Source organism: Oncorhynchus mykiss, chromosome 21, assembly GCF_013265735.2.
Source record: "Oncorhynchus mykiss isolate Arlee chromosome 21, USDA_OmykA_1.1, whole genome shotgun sequence".
Lineage (NCBI taxonomy): Eukaryota > Metazoa > Chordata > Actinopteri > Salmoniformes > Salmonidae > Oncorhynchus > Oncorhynchus mykiss.
This window is the reverse complement of record NC_048585.1, coordinates 17,395,390-17,408,090: the sequence shown is the minus strand read 5'-3', so window position 1 is coordinate 17,408,090 and position 12,701 is coordinate 17,395,390. Positions and strand designations below refer to the sequence as shown.

The window sequence follows — 12,701 nt, the reverse complement described above, 5'->3', positions numbered from 1 at the left end:
TAGCTAAACCAGGATGCAGTTAGCTAAACCAGGATGCAGTTAGCTAAACCAGGATGTAGTTAGCTAAACCAGGAAGTAGCCTAATGGCCCTCGCGGATGGACTACTTACCGGCGAGGAGGAAGGTGATGAGGCAGGTCTCTTTGGGCATGTAGAGTTTAAGGCGGGAGCCACTGAACACGTATTCTACCACCGCCTCTGAGCGGCCCGCTCTCTGGAGGAAAGGCAGGAACTGCTTGGCCTTCTGTGTTTCCTGGAGAAGAAAGAAACATGTTCAGAGTAGCAGCTTCACCCTAGAAATGCAGATCTTCATGTCAATTGGATGGTCTAATAGTGGATCATACACCTCAGTCGTAGTCCATCCACTTCATATGCAGATGAGTAAATTAGGTTGATCCCTTCCTTCCTTCCTTCCTTCCTTCCTTCCTTCCTTCCTTCCTTCCTTCCTTCCTTCCTTCCTTCCTTCCTTCCTTCCTTCCTTCCTTCCTTCCTTCCTTCCTTCCTTCCTTCCTTCCTTCTGAGTCACTGGCTTGATGGGTACACCAAGGCCAGAATTACAAGCGTGGCTAAATCATTGCCTATTCAGACAGGCTGATGAATCAATGGCAGAGAGAGAGAGAGTTATATTAATAAATACACAGCGCGGCCAGCAGGCCAAGGCAGGCAGGCCAATGCAGCCACAACAAACCAGGCAGTGACTCACTAGCACTCTCTCATGATTTAGATGCCGTGGGGTGGGGAGGTGTGTGTAGAGGAAGAGAGATGTGTTCTGGCAAGATAGTTGTACTGGGTGAGGAGGATGAGGAAATATGTTGTTGACAAGGTGGAACTATTCCATCAAGCGCCAGGTAGCTCAGGATTTCAGGGTGCAAAGTCAACATTGCTGTGGTGATTAAAGTTACTGGGCAGGAATCTAGCCCTACACTACACATTATTTCTCTGTTCAGATGAACTCTTAGGATGGAGAAAGGTGGCCAATGGGAATAGGGAAACAGGTGAACACAAATATATACCAGCTGGGCTGGGGGGCAGGAGTCAGGAGGGACTGTGTTTATGTAACCTGTGTTGGGGGGTGAAGAGAGAGAGCGAGTGCCATATCCACTCAGCACCTTTGTATGTACTGTACACACACACACACACCCCACTGTACTCCATGATATATCCCCACTGTATTCTTCTCAATATAACCCACTTCATCTACATAATCCCTCTCAGTAATATCCCTGTGTGTGTGTGTGTGTCACAGGCGGAGAGCTGAGGGGGGCGGTGGATCGGGTTGTTAGCTGCCATTTCTGTATTTTTATTAGAAAGCTCATTACATTAGCATGGCCCGGCCACTACAGCCTCCACAGCCCAGCTCTCCAGCCAAGAGGGAGCAGTACTTTAAGATGTAGGAAGAGACACACACGCTTGTTCTCCCTGACTGGCAGAAGTCATCAACAGATTGGCATGGTATCAAGGATCTATTCCTGGGCGGCTGTCAGTCTTCAGAGTGACAGGGAAACAAGCAGACATGTAAATGTGTCGTATCCCCTCTATGGCTGCAGTGAAACACAGAGAGGGCTGCTGAGAGAGATGGAGCGTCTTTAGAGAGGGGGCTGGGCAAGATCAACACACACACACACACCTCATTACACTGGAGAACAGCGTGTGTGTCTATGCGGGCGTTAAACAATAACACACGTCCTAGACTGACTGCCCAGACTGACTGCCCAGTCCATTAAAGCACGGTCTTCTCGTAAAACAAAGACTTAAGGTGGACAGAATGAGAGGGAGAGAGTGTGTGTCCCCAGCCGTCATTCCTTTATGTGCTTTAACACACGTGGTCCATGGAGAGAGTGTGGAGAGAGTGTGGGGAGAGAGTGTGGGGAGAGAGTGTGGGGAGAGAGTGTGGGGAGAGAGTGTGGGGAGAGAGTGTGGGGAGAGAGTGTGGAGAGAGTGTGGAGAGAGTGTGGAGAGAGTGTGGAGAGAGTGTGGAGAGAGTGTGGAGAGAGTGTGGAGAGAGTGTGGAGAGAGTGTGGAGAGAGTGTGGGTACGTACGTGCATCTCATTACTCCCCGTTAACACATTTTATGGGCACGGAGTAAAATCTAATCTTCATTTAGTGAGCAGCCCAATCAATTTTCATAAGCAGAGACACTGTCTGCTGTCCCTGGAACACGTAAACAACTTCCTGGATGACTTTATTAACGCAGAGGGAACTATATTTAGATGGGACTTTATTGCTATAATATGGGGGGTTACGGGGGGGGGGGGGGGGGGGGGGGGGGGGGGGTGAGTCATCAATATATCAGATGACAAGGTTTGTCCTGGGGAGTGGCTTGGGAGAGTCTGGAGGGCATTGAGACTGGTGGGTCAAGGTTTGGCAATTATATTATCAAGAAGAATGTTGGCCCAAGAATGTGCGTGAACATTGCACACACACACACTCACTCTCCAGGGGGAAAAATACACAAGATATAAGCCTAGTCACATAACAGTAAACACACACAACTATTCCTCAAAGACACACACACCCACATTTCTCTCTCTCCCACCCACCCACACTCTAACACTAATCCATCTTACCCCAGAGATATCAGCCACTCTGTGGATGGGGACCTCCTTCTTGCTATGCAGCCCTTTCCCGTTCTTGATTGCCCTGTGATCAATCAGAGGGAGAGAGTGAGACAGAGCGGCCACCATTACGGTTCATCCCATCATCCAGCGAGTTAAGGAGAACCATCAGGTCTTTGAGCCGCAGAGGAGAAATGAAGCTGTGGGTAATAAACACTCAGAGAGCCATTCCGGCTCAGAGGGGGGATACAGTTTCCAAGCTCCCCGGCTCCACCATGAGGATCAGCGGCAGAGGCACTTCACGTGTAATCTATACCCTTAAAATGGAAACTGTAATGGTTGGGGGGACGAGGGAGTGCATTTTCAGTCTGACCCTGACGCTGGTGTGATGACAACCTGTTCAGATTCCTACTGGAAAGGGATTGAGTGCTACAGATGAAGATGACGAAGATGATGGAAATGGTGTCAGTCATTGTCATCTGTGGGTCAGTGATGTATGTGTGTAAGAGATGAGGGAGAGTGAGAAAGGGAAGAGAAGGAGTTTGAGGAGCCCAGAAAGAGACAGAAGGAGAGAGAAGGGTATCATGGGAAAACACTTGCACAAACACCAAGGGTGGGTCGTCATCTATCTGCTAACCCGGAGATCTTCATCTTTAGTGGTGTATTAAAGCACGTACTAAATCTCCCGGTGCACATAATTATATTCACAGACACGTGTAAAGAGAAGGCCTGATTCAGTGTGTGTGTGTGCGCGATAGAGCGACACTCAGAGGTCAATACTTTCGTAGAAAATTAGAGCAGCGCAGGGGTGTAAATCAGTCTAAAACGAGAGGCTCTAATGGACAAATTCAGGTAGGTCTTTCCCTGTTTTGTTCAGTTTGCTTCCGTTTAAGAAACTTTTTGCAACAGAATCGGAGTAATGAATACACCCCAGGCCTTGTAGAGGAGCTGATTTACGACACAGGGAAAAATGGCCACCTCTGACCAGTGCCATGATGCAACACACACATATTCGTATTGTATCCCTAAGGGGAATACACTTCTGTTGTTGCATGAGCGTGACAGAAAGCATTTTCATTTAAAGGGAGGTTTAGTCAAGCTGGTTAAATCAGTCAGGTTTAGTTTTCAGCAGTAGAAACCATTTTGGGGCACTGTGCTTACCGTGCCTCTGCAGCCAGTAGCTCGTCGTAGTGGGATGAGCGCTGGTCATCATCCTGTCTGTAGCGGATGACCGTGGCAAAACCTTTACTGACCAACGCCTCGGCTATGTTACTGTGGAGGGAGAGAGAGAAACAGATTTGACAAGCTCAGAAACACTGAAACACAAGCTCAGAAACACTGAAACACAAGCCCAGAAACACTGAAACACAAGCCCAGAAACACAAGCTCATAAACACTGAAGAAACACTGAAACACAAGCCCAGAAACACTGAAGCAGCTCAGAAACACAAGCCCAGAAACACTGAAGAAGCTCAGAAACACAAGCTCAGAAACACTGAAGAAGCTCAGAAACACAAGCCCAGAAACACTGAAGAAGCTCAGAAACACTGAAGCTCAGAAACACTGAAGCTCAGAAACACTGAAGCTCAGAAACACTGAAGCTCAGAAACACTGAAGCTCAGAAACACTGAAGCTCAGAAACACTGAAGCTCAGAAACACTGAAGCTCAGAGACACTGAAGAGACACTGAAGAGACACTGAAGAGACACTGAAGAGACACTGAAGAGACACTGAAGAGACACTGAAGAGACACTGAAGAGACACTGAAGAGACACTGAAGAGACACTGAAGAGACACTGAAGAGACACTGAAGAGACACTGAAGAGACACTGAAGAGACACTGAAGAGACACAAGCTCAGAAACACAAGCTCAGAAACACAAGCCCAGAAACACAAGCCCAGAAACACAAGCCCAGAAACACAAGCCCAGAAACACAAGCCCAGAAACACAAGCCCAGAAACACAAGCCCAGAAACACAAGCCCAGAAACACAAGCCCAGAAACACAAGCCCAGAAACACTGAAGCAGAACAAAGAAAGCTTAAGGAATATGTGAAAGACAATGACTGACTAACTGACTAGCAAGTCAAGGTCCCGGCAACATGGCGAGGTGAGAGAGACCTTCGAACCACAGCAAGCAGAGGCAGCATTGTTATTTCACAACCACAGAAAGAGGGGGAAGGTGAGAGATAGAAGTAGAAAGATAACAGGTGAGAGTTTGATGGAAGGGCTCTGCAGTTAGCTCAGAGCCCTTAGGCGCCCATGTAACAGCTAAAGTGGATGGGAGTGAGTGCACTCGGTGCAGGCTCGTCTTTCCAAAATGTTTTGTTAGCCTGTCGGCATGCTAAGACCGTGATTGAGTAAGTTTGGTGGCTCCTCGTTGTGGTGAAATGTTTTTATTAGGTTTTCTGTTCAGATTAATTGGAGAGGTGGATGAGGCAGGGACAGAGAGACAGAGAGCCAGAGAGCCAAAGAGTCTAGTAAACTGCCTTCAATTGAGATGTGGAGTCAAAAATAAAAAATAAAAAACAGAAAAAGTAATTTCCCCCGTCCTCACTTTGTTTCATTTCTCGGTCTTTTATAAATTGAGACAAATTGAGCATCACATCATGACAGTGGCTTTAATGACTTTCACATCTTCTGAATGGAAATGTGGAGGCAGATCAGCTAACACTGCAAAAATGTTGGACTAAGTGTTGCAAATTGCCTTCAAATTAGACACTTAAAGAAAGTTGGAAAAGCATATTGTTTTCATTTCATAGATCTCACATGACTGGGATGGGTGAAAACAACATGGTGGATCTTTCACTTTGACCCACCCAGGTTGTCAGATTAGTGCTTGTTCCAAAGACTATTTATTGTACCTTCATTTATAAAGGCAAGTCAGTTTAAAGAACAAACTCTTATTTACTGAATGACCTAGCCTGCCTGACTGTATGCATTTATAAAGTATGAGGAAATGAGGTTGACGTGTCCTTGGGAAATCAGACAACCTTTAATACAACCTTAAATTAGCCTAAAAGCAGGGTACGGTCAAACAGGCCTTTTCCACACCCCTCTCCACCAGTCCCCACTACAATACTAACCATCTCAATGGTCGTGGTATCTAGGACGTCGGCTGCTAGCCTGCTGGCACTAGCTATCTCCAGCTAGCCCCCCTGCTGTGCCTCTCTCCCTCGCCTTGTGCTAAACGGGTAGAGGGGTCTGGCTCACCACGTGGAGAGAAATATGGTGCGCCATAAGACAAGCACGCACGCACGCACACACACAGCACCTCAGAGCGGCCTGGGCACCTGTTACCCACAATGCACCGCGTCTGCCAGGTAATTGGGTGACCTACGCTGGCCGGGCGTTGCTGCTAACTAGCGGTGCCGTGTGATAAGGGGGGCTAGCAGATGAAAGGAGAGGGACTCCGTAGCTCCAGAACATGTCTTAACAAGGTCTTTCTTCCATTTGTATGAGTGAAAACAACCTCAGAGGGCATAGCCGGGCGACATGTTGACCTGAAGGGGTGTGAATGAACTGTGTGGCTTGCCCACGTTGGTTGCTCTTTAATGCTCTTTAATGCAGTAGGCCTGTACTGTGTACATTTAAGCTGTTCTATTGGGCCTTTGCTTTTATTTCTCCTTGAACTGTCTTGTCCTTGTCCATTACATCAGTGTCCTACAGACAGATATTCACTTCAACTGATTCTAAGGAATATAGATATATATGGCCTAGATCAGTCCCCTTCAATCATAGCATATTGTGCATGTTTGTTCCAGTCCAGTACTAACACCCAATTCAACTTTCCAACGGGTGAAATACAGTAAGTTTGAGCCGACTCTGCCGTGTTCCTACTGGACTAGAACAAAGCTCTGCACTTACTATAGAGGTTTCCGATTGACAAACGCTCGTCTGGACTACTCATCCTGTGTACAAGCAAGGGGACAGACGGGGTGACAGACATGTTAGGGGTCAGCAGAGGTCGACGGTGCAGGGGGACAAGTTGGTGTCCAGATAGGTGTACTCACATGCCGCCGATGGTGACCGTGGCACAGGTGCGTTCTGCAAAGGCGGGGATGGTGCTGGTCTCTGAGGAGCTGGTGGCAGCTCTGATGTAGTCCACCGTGACGTTCACCTGAAACGCCATGTCACAGGAAATGACGTCAATGCCATGTCACAGGAAATGATGTCAGACAACTCTCCCGGTGAATGATGTCAAACTACTGAAGGTTGATTTAAAGGAGCCACCGTGTCTTTAGGGGCGGCAGGGTAGCCTAGTGGTTAGAGTGTTGGGCTAGTAACCGAAAGGTTGCAAGTTCAAATCCCCAAGCTGACAAGGTACAAATCTGTCGTTCTGCCCCTGAACAGGCAGTTAACCCACTGTTCCTAGGCCGTCATTGAAAATAAGAATGTGTTCTTAACTGACTTGCCTAGTTAAATAAAGGTAAAACATTTTGTGGACTAGAGACCTCAAGTCCTCACGGTCACCGTCATGTAATATAGGGTTGAAGACAGCGTATGACTGCACACGTGGGGAGATTTGGAGTCAATTTGTGTCAACGTCATTTATTTTGTCGTTATGTCGGCCTATCATTCATGACTAACATTAGTGATGGGGGGAATCGATAAGTTACAAAACGCTAGTATTTTCCTTCATAGCGTGTTCTCCATCATATTAAGTAGGAAGCCAATTTGTTTTCAGCACCTTATTTACATGACTGATCAAAACGTTTTTCTCATGACTCTCTTGTCCCTCTGAAGCAGACAGATGGTGAGCAATATGTTGGGAACATCAAGTCGTAATAAAATCAAGGCATCAACTAGTCAACGTTTTTGAAATAATTAGAAATACTGGTCATGAAAATGCAATAGACAGACGTGCGTGTGTGTGTGTGTGTGTGTGTGTGTGTGTGGTGTGTGGTGTGTGTGTACGGGCTAGTTTACAAGGTCACCCCCAGTCAGTGTGAATCATGTCAGGCTGGACTGTAGATCTCCCCAGAGGAGCACTGGGGCTGTTTATAACTCCACGTTCACAAACACACTCACACGCACGCGCCCACGCAACCAAGAGGTGGCAGATTGCTATCCAACACGGACAGGCCCAGCAGCACACAGCGGGTGGAGGAAAAACTGTGTTTAGATGGGGAACAACCATTTCCCCCATTCCTCCCTTCCTGGCCGACAGAGCAAACAGAAGCAGGGAAGCAGGGATGAATAGGATAGGTGGGGACCGGCAATGACATTCCCTAAGCCCAGGATGGGAGCAACAGGGAATCTACAATCTGGGAATCTCCAGGCCTGCATTTTTACTCCATCATATAGTTGAGCAAACAAAGAGCTATTCCGTCAGAGAGAGGTGCGAGGGTCCCAACCGTCCCAGATGGTGGGGTCACATAGAAGTGGGAGAGGAGACGAGCGTTGTCATTAATCTGAGGGCCTCGCTGGACAAGGACACGGTGATGGAGGGTAGACAGGATTATAGGAAATGGATGTCCCAGCATGCTCTCTGCTAAGTTGGCGTCTGGCAAGGGTGGGTGGTAAAATGTGAGAGAGGAAGAAGCTAGAACGGCCTAGCGACGAGAGGGTTTGGGGCTACAGTGTAACCGTAAAAGGGGACTAAAGGGTGTCGTACTACATTTGAGGACTATGTGGAGCGATGTAGCGTTTTGTACAACAATAGGGCACAATCGTAGGGTTTATCATTGGTAGCCTAGCGGTTAGAGAGTTTGGCCAGTAACCAAAAGGTTGCTGGTTCAAATACCTGAGCAGACAAGGTGAAAAATCTGTCGATGTGGCACTTAAACCTAATTTTCTCCAGGGCACCGTACTACTACGGCTGACCCTGTAATACAACACATTTCACTGCCTCTATCCAGTGTATATGACAAAATATATTTCATTCTACAAAATGGCTGAAGCATTTACTACCCTAAATGTTATTGTGTGTGACTGTTACTAGAAGTCTTCAGAGGCCATTGCATCTATTTCCATGTTAAAGTAGACCTAACAGAATGAGTGGAAAGTTCCCCTATAACAAACCAAAACACAAGGCTCAACTTCCACTTAATATAGAAAACTGCCTGAACTACACAACATATTACTGTCAATAACATTGGTATAGGATGCTCTTAGTAAAATTCCCGCTAGCAAACACACACACACACACTTCATAACAGAAAATAAGCATAACAACCCAATCTGATCGGCATAATGGACATTTCATTTAGCGCAGACTTCCTGCCGAGGCTCCTCATTTTCCCACAGCGGAACACGGCTGTAAGCTTTTTTGTACCTCAACAAATAAAGGCATTTATTCCCTCCATAAAAGATGGTTTTGGTTCATTTGTGCTTTGTGTCGCGTCTCCTCCCGAATCTACACATCTTCTGTAATGGCTCTGCATCGTTGGGCAGGGATAATGACTTCAGATGAGAGGAGGAGGAAGAGCGTGAGAGAGGGAGGAGAGATGGAGAAAAGAGGAGAGGTGTAGGAGAGTGGAAGGAGAAGAGGAGCAGAGATGGAGAGAAAGAAGAAAGGAGCAGAGATGGAGAGAAAGAAGAAAGGAGCAGAGATGGAGAGAAAGAAGAAAGGAGCAGAGATGGAGAGAAAGAAGAGAGGAGCAGAGATGGAGAGAAAGAAGAGGAGCAGAGATGGAGAGAAATAAGAGAGGAGCAGAGATGGAGAGAAAGAAGAGAGGAGCAGAGATGGAGAGAAAGAAGAGAGGAGCAGAGATGGAGAGAAAGAAGAGAGGAGCAGAGATGGAGAGAAAGAAGAGAGGAGCAGAGATGGAGAGAAAGAAGGAGCAGAGATGGAGAGAAAGAAGAAAGGAGCAGAGATGGAGAGAAAGAGGAGAGAAGCAGAGATGGAGAGAAAGAGGAAGATAAAGATTAGAGGAAAAAATGAGGACAAAAGCAGGAGGAAGGAGACGGAAAAGGAATAGAGCAGATTTTCAGCAGAGCACGACAGAGAGGGAGAGAGTCTGACCCCATTAAGTAAAGTGATGATAGATTAAAAGGTTTGACAAAGCGATGGTAGATTAGAGGATCCAGCAGATTCTCCACAGACCAGTGTGCAGATCTCGAGATAGAGAAGTCATTTAGAAGAGACCCCTAGAGGAGAGGACTGGAGGGGGATATCTGATGGGGAGGAGGAGGGGAAGAAATGTGTTTGTTCCGACTGGGATCAGGGGCTCGGAGATTCGCTTAACTGTGCGCGTGTGTGTGCGGGCGTCTGCGTAGATAGAGTGTAGGTAGATATCAGAGTGTAGGTGTCCAATAAGTAAAAAGCATGCTTGGTCAGACACAGGGCTGTTTTGCTGCAGAGCTCCCCACACCAACCACAGTGTGAGTGGTTGAGTTTAATAGTCTGGCGCTAGGTGCAGCGGGGAAAGTCTAATACATATTTTATGGATTAAAAACTGAGCCTCGGCTCTGCTCAAACACACAGCTGTAATTCCAGCGTCTTAAAGCCCCGGGTGGAGAGAGACATGACTTCATAACAGTATTGATGTGCTCAGATGCCCTGGTGTTGTTAACACAGTAAAAGCAGCTGGCTATCATTTAGGGAAGTGGGGTGAACCGCAAACTCCACACAAAGTCCCACCTGGGACCTGGACCTGGGGATCTAGTGACTCCTGTGAACTGAGCAGGCATGTACAGCGGGGGCAAAGTATTTAGTCAGCCACCAATTGTGCAAGTTCTCCCACCTAAAAAGATGAGGCCTGTAATTTTCATCATAGGTACACTTGACAGACAAAATTTGAAAAAAAAAAAATCCAGAAAATCACATTATAGGATTTTTAATGAATTTATTTGCAAATTATGGTGAAGTATTTAGTCACCTACAAACAAGCAAGATTTCTGGCTCTCACAGACCTGTAACTTCTTTAAGAGGCTCCTCTGTCCTCCACTCGTTACCTGTATTAATGGCACCTGTTTGAACTTGTTATCTGTATAAAAAACACCTGTCCACAACCTCAAACAGTCACACTCCAAACTCCACTATGGCCAAGACCAAAGAGCTGTCAAAGGACACCAGAAACAAAATTGTAGACCTGCACCAGGCTGGGAAGACTGAATCTGCAATAGGTAAGCAGCTTGGTTTGAAGATATCAACTCTGGGAGCAATTATTAGGAAATGGAAGACATACAAGACCACTGATAATCTTCCTCGATCTGGGGCTCCACGCAAGATCTCACCTTGTGGGGTCAAAATGATCACAAGAACGGTGAGCAAAAATCCCAGAACCACACGGGGGGCCTAGTGAATGACCTGCAGAGAGCTGGGACCAAAGTAACAAAGCCTACCATCAGTAACACACTACACCACCAGGGACTCAAATCCTGCAGTGCCAGACGTGTCCCCTTGCTTAAGCCAGTACATGTCCAGGCCCGTCTGACTAAGTACTTTTTTGCCCCACTGTATAAAGAGAAACACAAACACGTGTGCATACCGCTATACACACCGACTGCTCCCACTATAGTCAAACTGGCAACACAAACGCCACGGTGACTCACTTTACATTCCCACACACGTTATTAAAAAATATTGTAAAAAGTGCCATTCACTGTACTACACTCACGCAGCAGAACAGGAGCCACTTTGAGCAGGCCAGGATTATCCGAATGTGCTCTCCCCTGATAAGTGGATTAATGCAACGTTTCCATTGGACTTTTTCTGCTGAGGCTGAGACCCGGCGCATAGAAAAGAGGAACAGCACTACTTATGAAGTTAACCAAATCTAGCTTTGGATTATGTCACCGAGCGAAACAGCTATTTCAACACGGTGAGAGTCGAGAGAGAGAGAGAGAGACGGAAATAGAGAGAGCAGAAAGCACTTCTCTGCAGATTTACCTTCATTACCCGACACGAATAAACTTCTCAGGCTTTCTGGCGTCTCTGTCAGTGTGTTGAGGGATAGAAGGAAGAGAAGCGACCTGACATGGACTCCAGTCCAGTCTAACCATCTGAGGCTTGTGTACAGCACTTCAGGGCCCATATTCACAGCGGCTGATAGTAGAGGCGCTGATAGAGGATAAGTCTTTTAAAATTCAGAACCAATCAAATGATACGGATAGAGAGATAGATATATATATATATATGATATGGAGCTGATCCTATATCAGCACTAATCTTGTGATTAGCAACCTGAAGTCTATGGCCTGAGATTGTACACTGACTGACTGTATCCATCCACTCTCTTGATTTCCTTTCAGAGCCGTGTGTGTGGGTGTTAAGAGGTCCAATAAAACTTGGACACATTTGAATCAAAAAAACGCTAACTGGGATTCAAAACAAAATGTTCTCCTCACACATCAAGAGAACGTTAGAATTGAGATGCAGTCTGGTTAAATTCTCTGTTGAACTTGTTAGTCATAAACTGTTGTTTATATGACTAATCCCTGAAACTTGGTTATTAAAATGTATTGAAAGAGGTTTTATTGTAGCACAGAATCATTAAGAGGGTAGTTTGGTATTTTCCTCCTCCACTTGTGCAAGTCAAAAAAATAACCAACTACCTCAGTCACACATTAACAGCTCTTAACTGATGCTCTGACATCCATTTGATACGGACCCAGCTTCTGATAACAGAAACCCTTTGAATATTGGACACGCTTCATAACAGATGAAAAGTATCTCAGACATCTTGATAGAGATGGAGACAATGGGACATTATTATTTTATACATCTCTTAAAGTGGAGCACTTTGAGGCTTCCTCTGGCTGTCTGCCAACTTACTAAACAGACACTTTGAATGATTGCTTGATTGAGCTTATTGTATTTCAGTGTTGTACGCCTTTTATGCTTAAGTCGATGACAATAGTGTTCTGTGGGGAAAAGTTGGTTCAATTCCCAACAACCACCATTGTTGGACTGTATGATTCAACCTTTGACCTGTCATGTAAAACCCTCTTTCGGACCACTCGGGACTGAAGAGGGGCACATTCTGATGAGGGATGCCCAGCAGGTGAACCCAATTTGGGGATGGCAGCACTCCTTGCATGCCGTCCCACCGGATTTCGAGGGAGCGAAAATAACTTGTTAAACTAATGTAGTCTGCCGTGGTGTGTGAGGCGAGGGCAGAGCGCGGGCGGCTCCGAGCTGGGGCTTTCGGCGTACCGTGCCCCCCCGAGCACCAGACGTGTCTGAAAATACCGCAGAGTAC

At 46.5% G+C, this 12,701-nt stretch overlaps 1 protein-coding gene across 1 annotated transcript in view; it reads right to left on the bottom strand.

The window, feature by feature from the left end:
- The window catches only part of LOC110499879 (staphylococcal nuclease domain-containing protein 1), a 311,077-nt gene that overhangs the window by 247,417 nt on the left and 50,959 nt on the right, over positions 1–12,701 (bottom strand). The window contains exons 12-15 of the mRNA XM_036957135.1: positions 6,567–6,673; positions 3,716–3,826; positions 2,567–2,639; positions 110–251 (exon numbers count right to left, since the gene is read on the bottom strand). Coding sequence (XP_036813030.1) covers positions 110–251; positions 2,567–2,639; positions 3,716–3,826; positions 6,567–6,673 — 433 coding nt within the window. The remainder of the gene's footprint in view (positions 1–109; positions 252–2,566; positions 2,640–3,715; positions 3,827–6,566; positions 6,674–12,701) is intronic.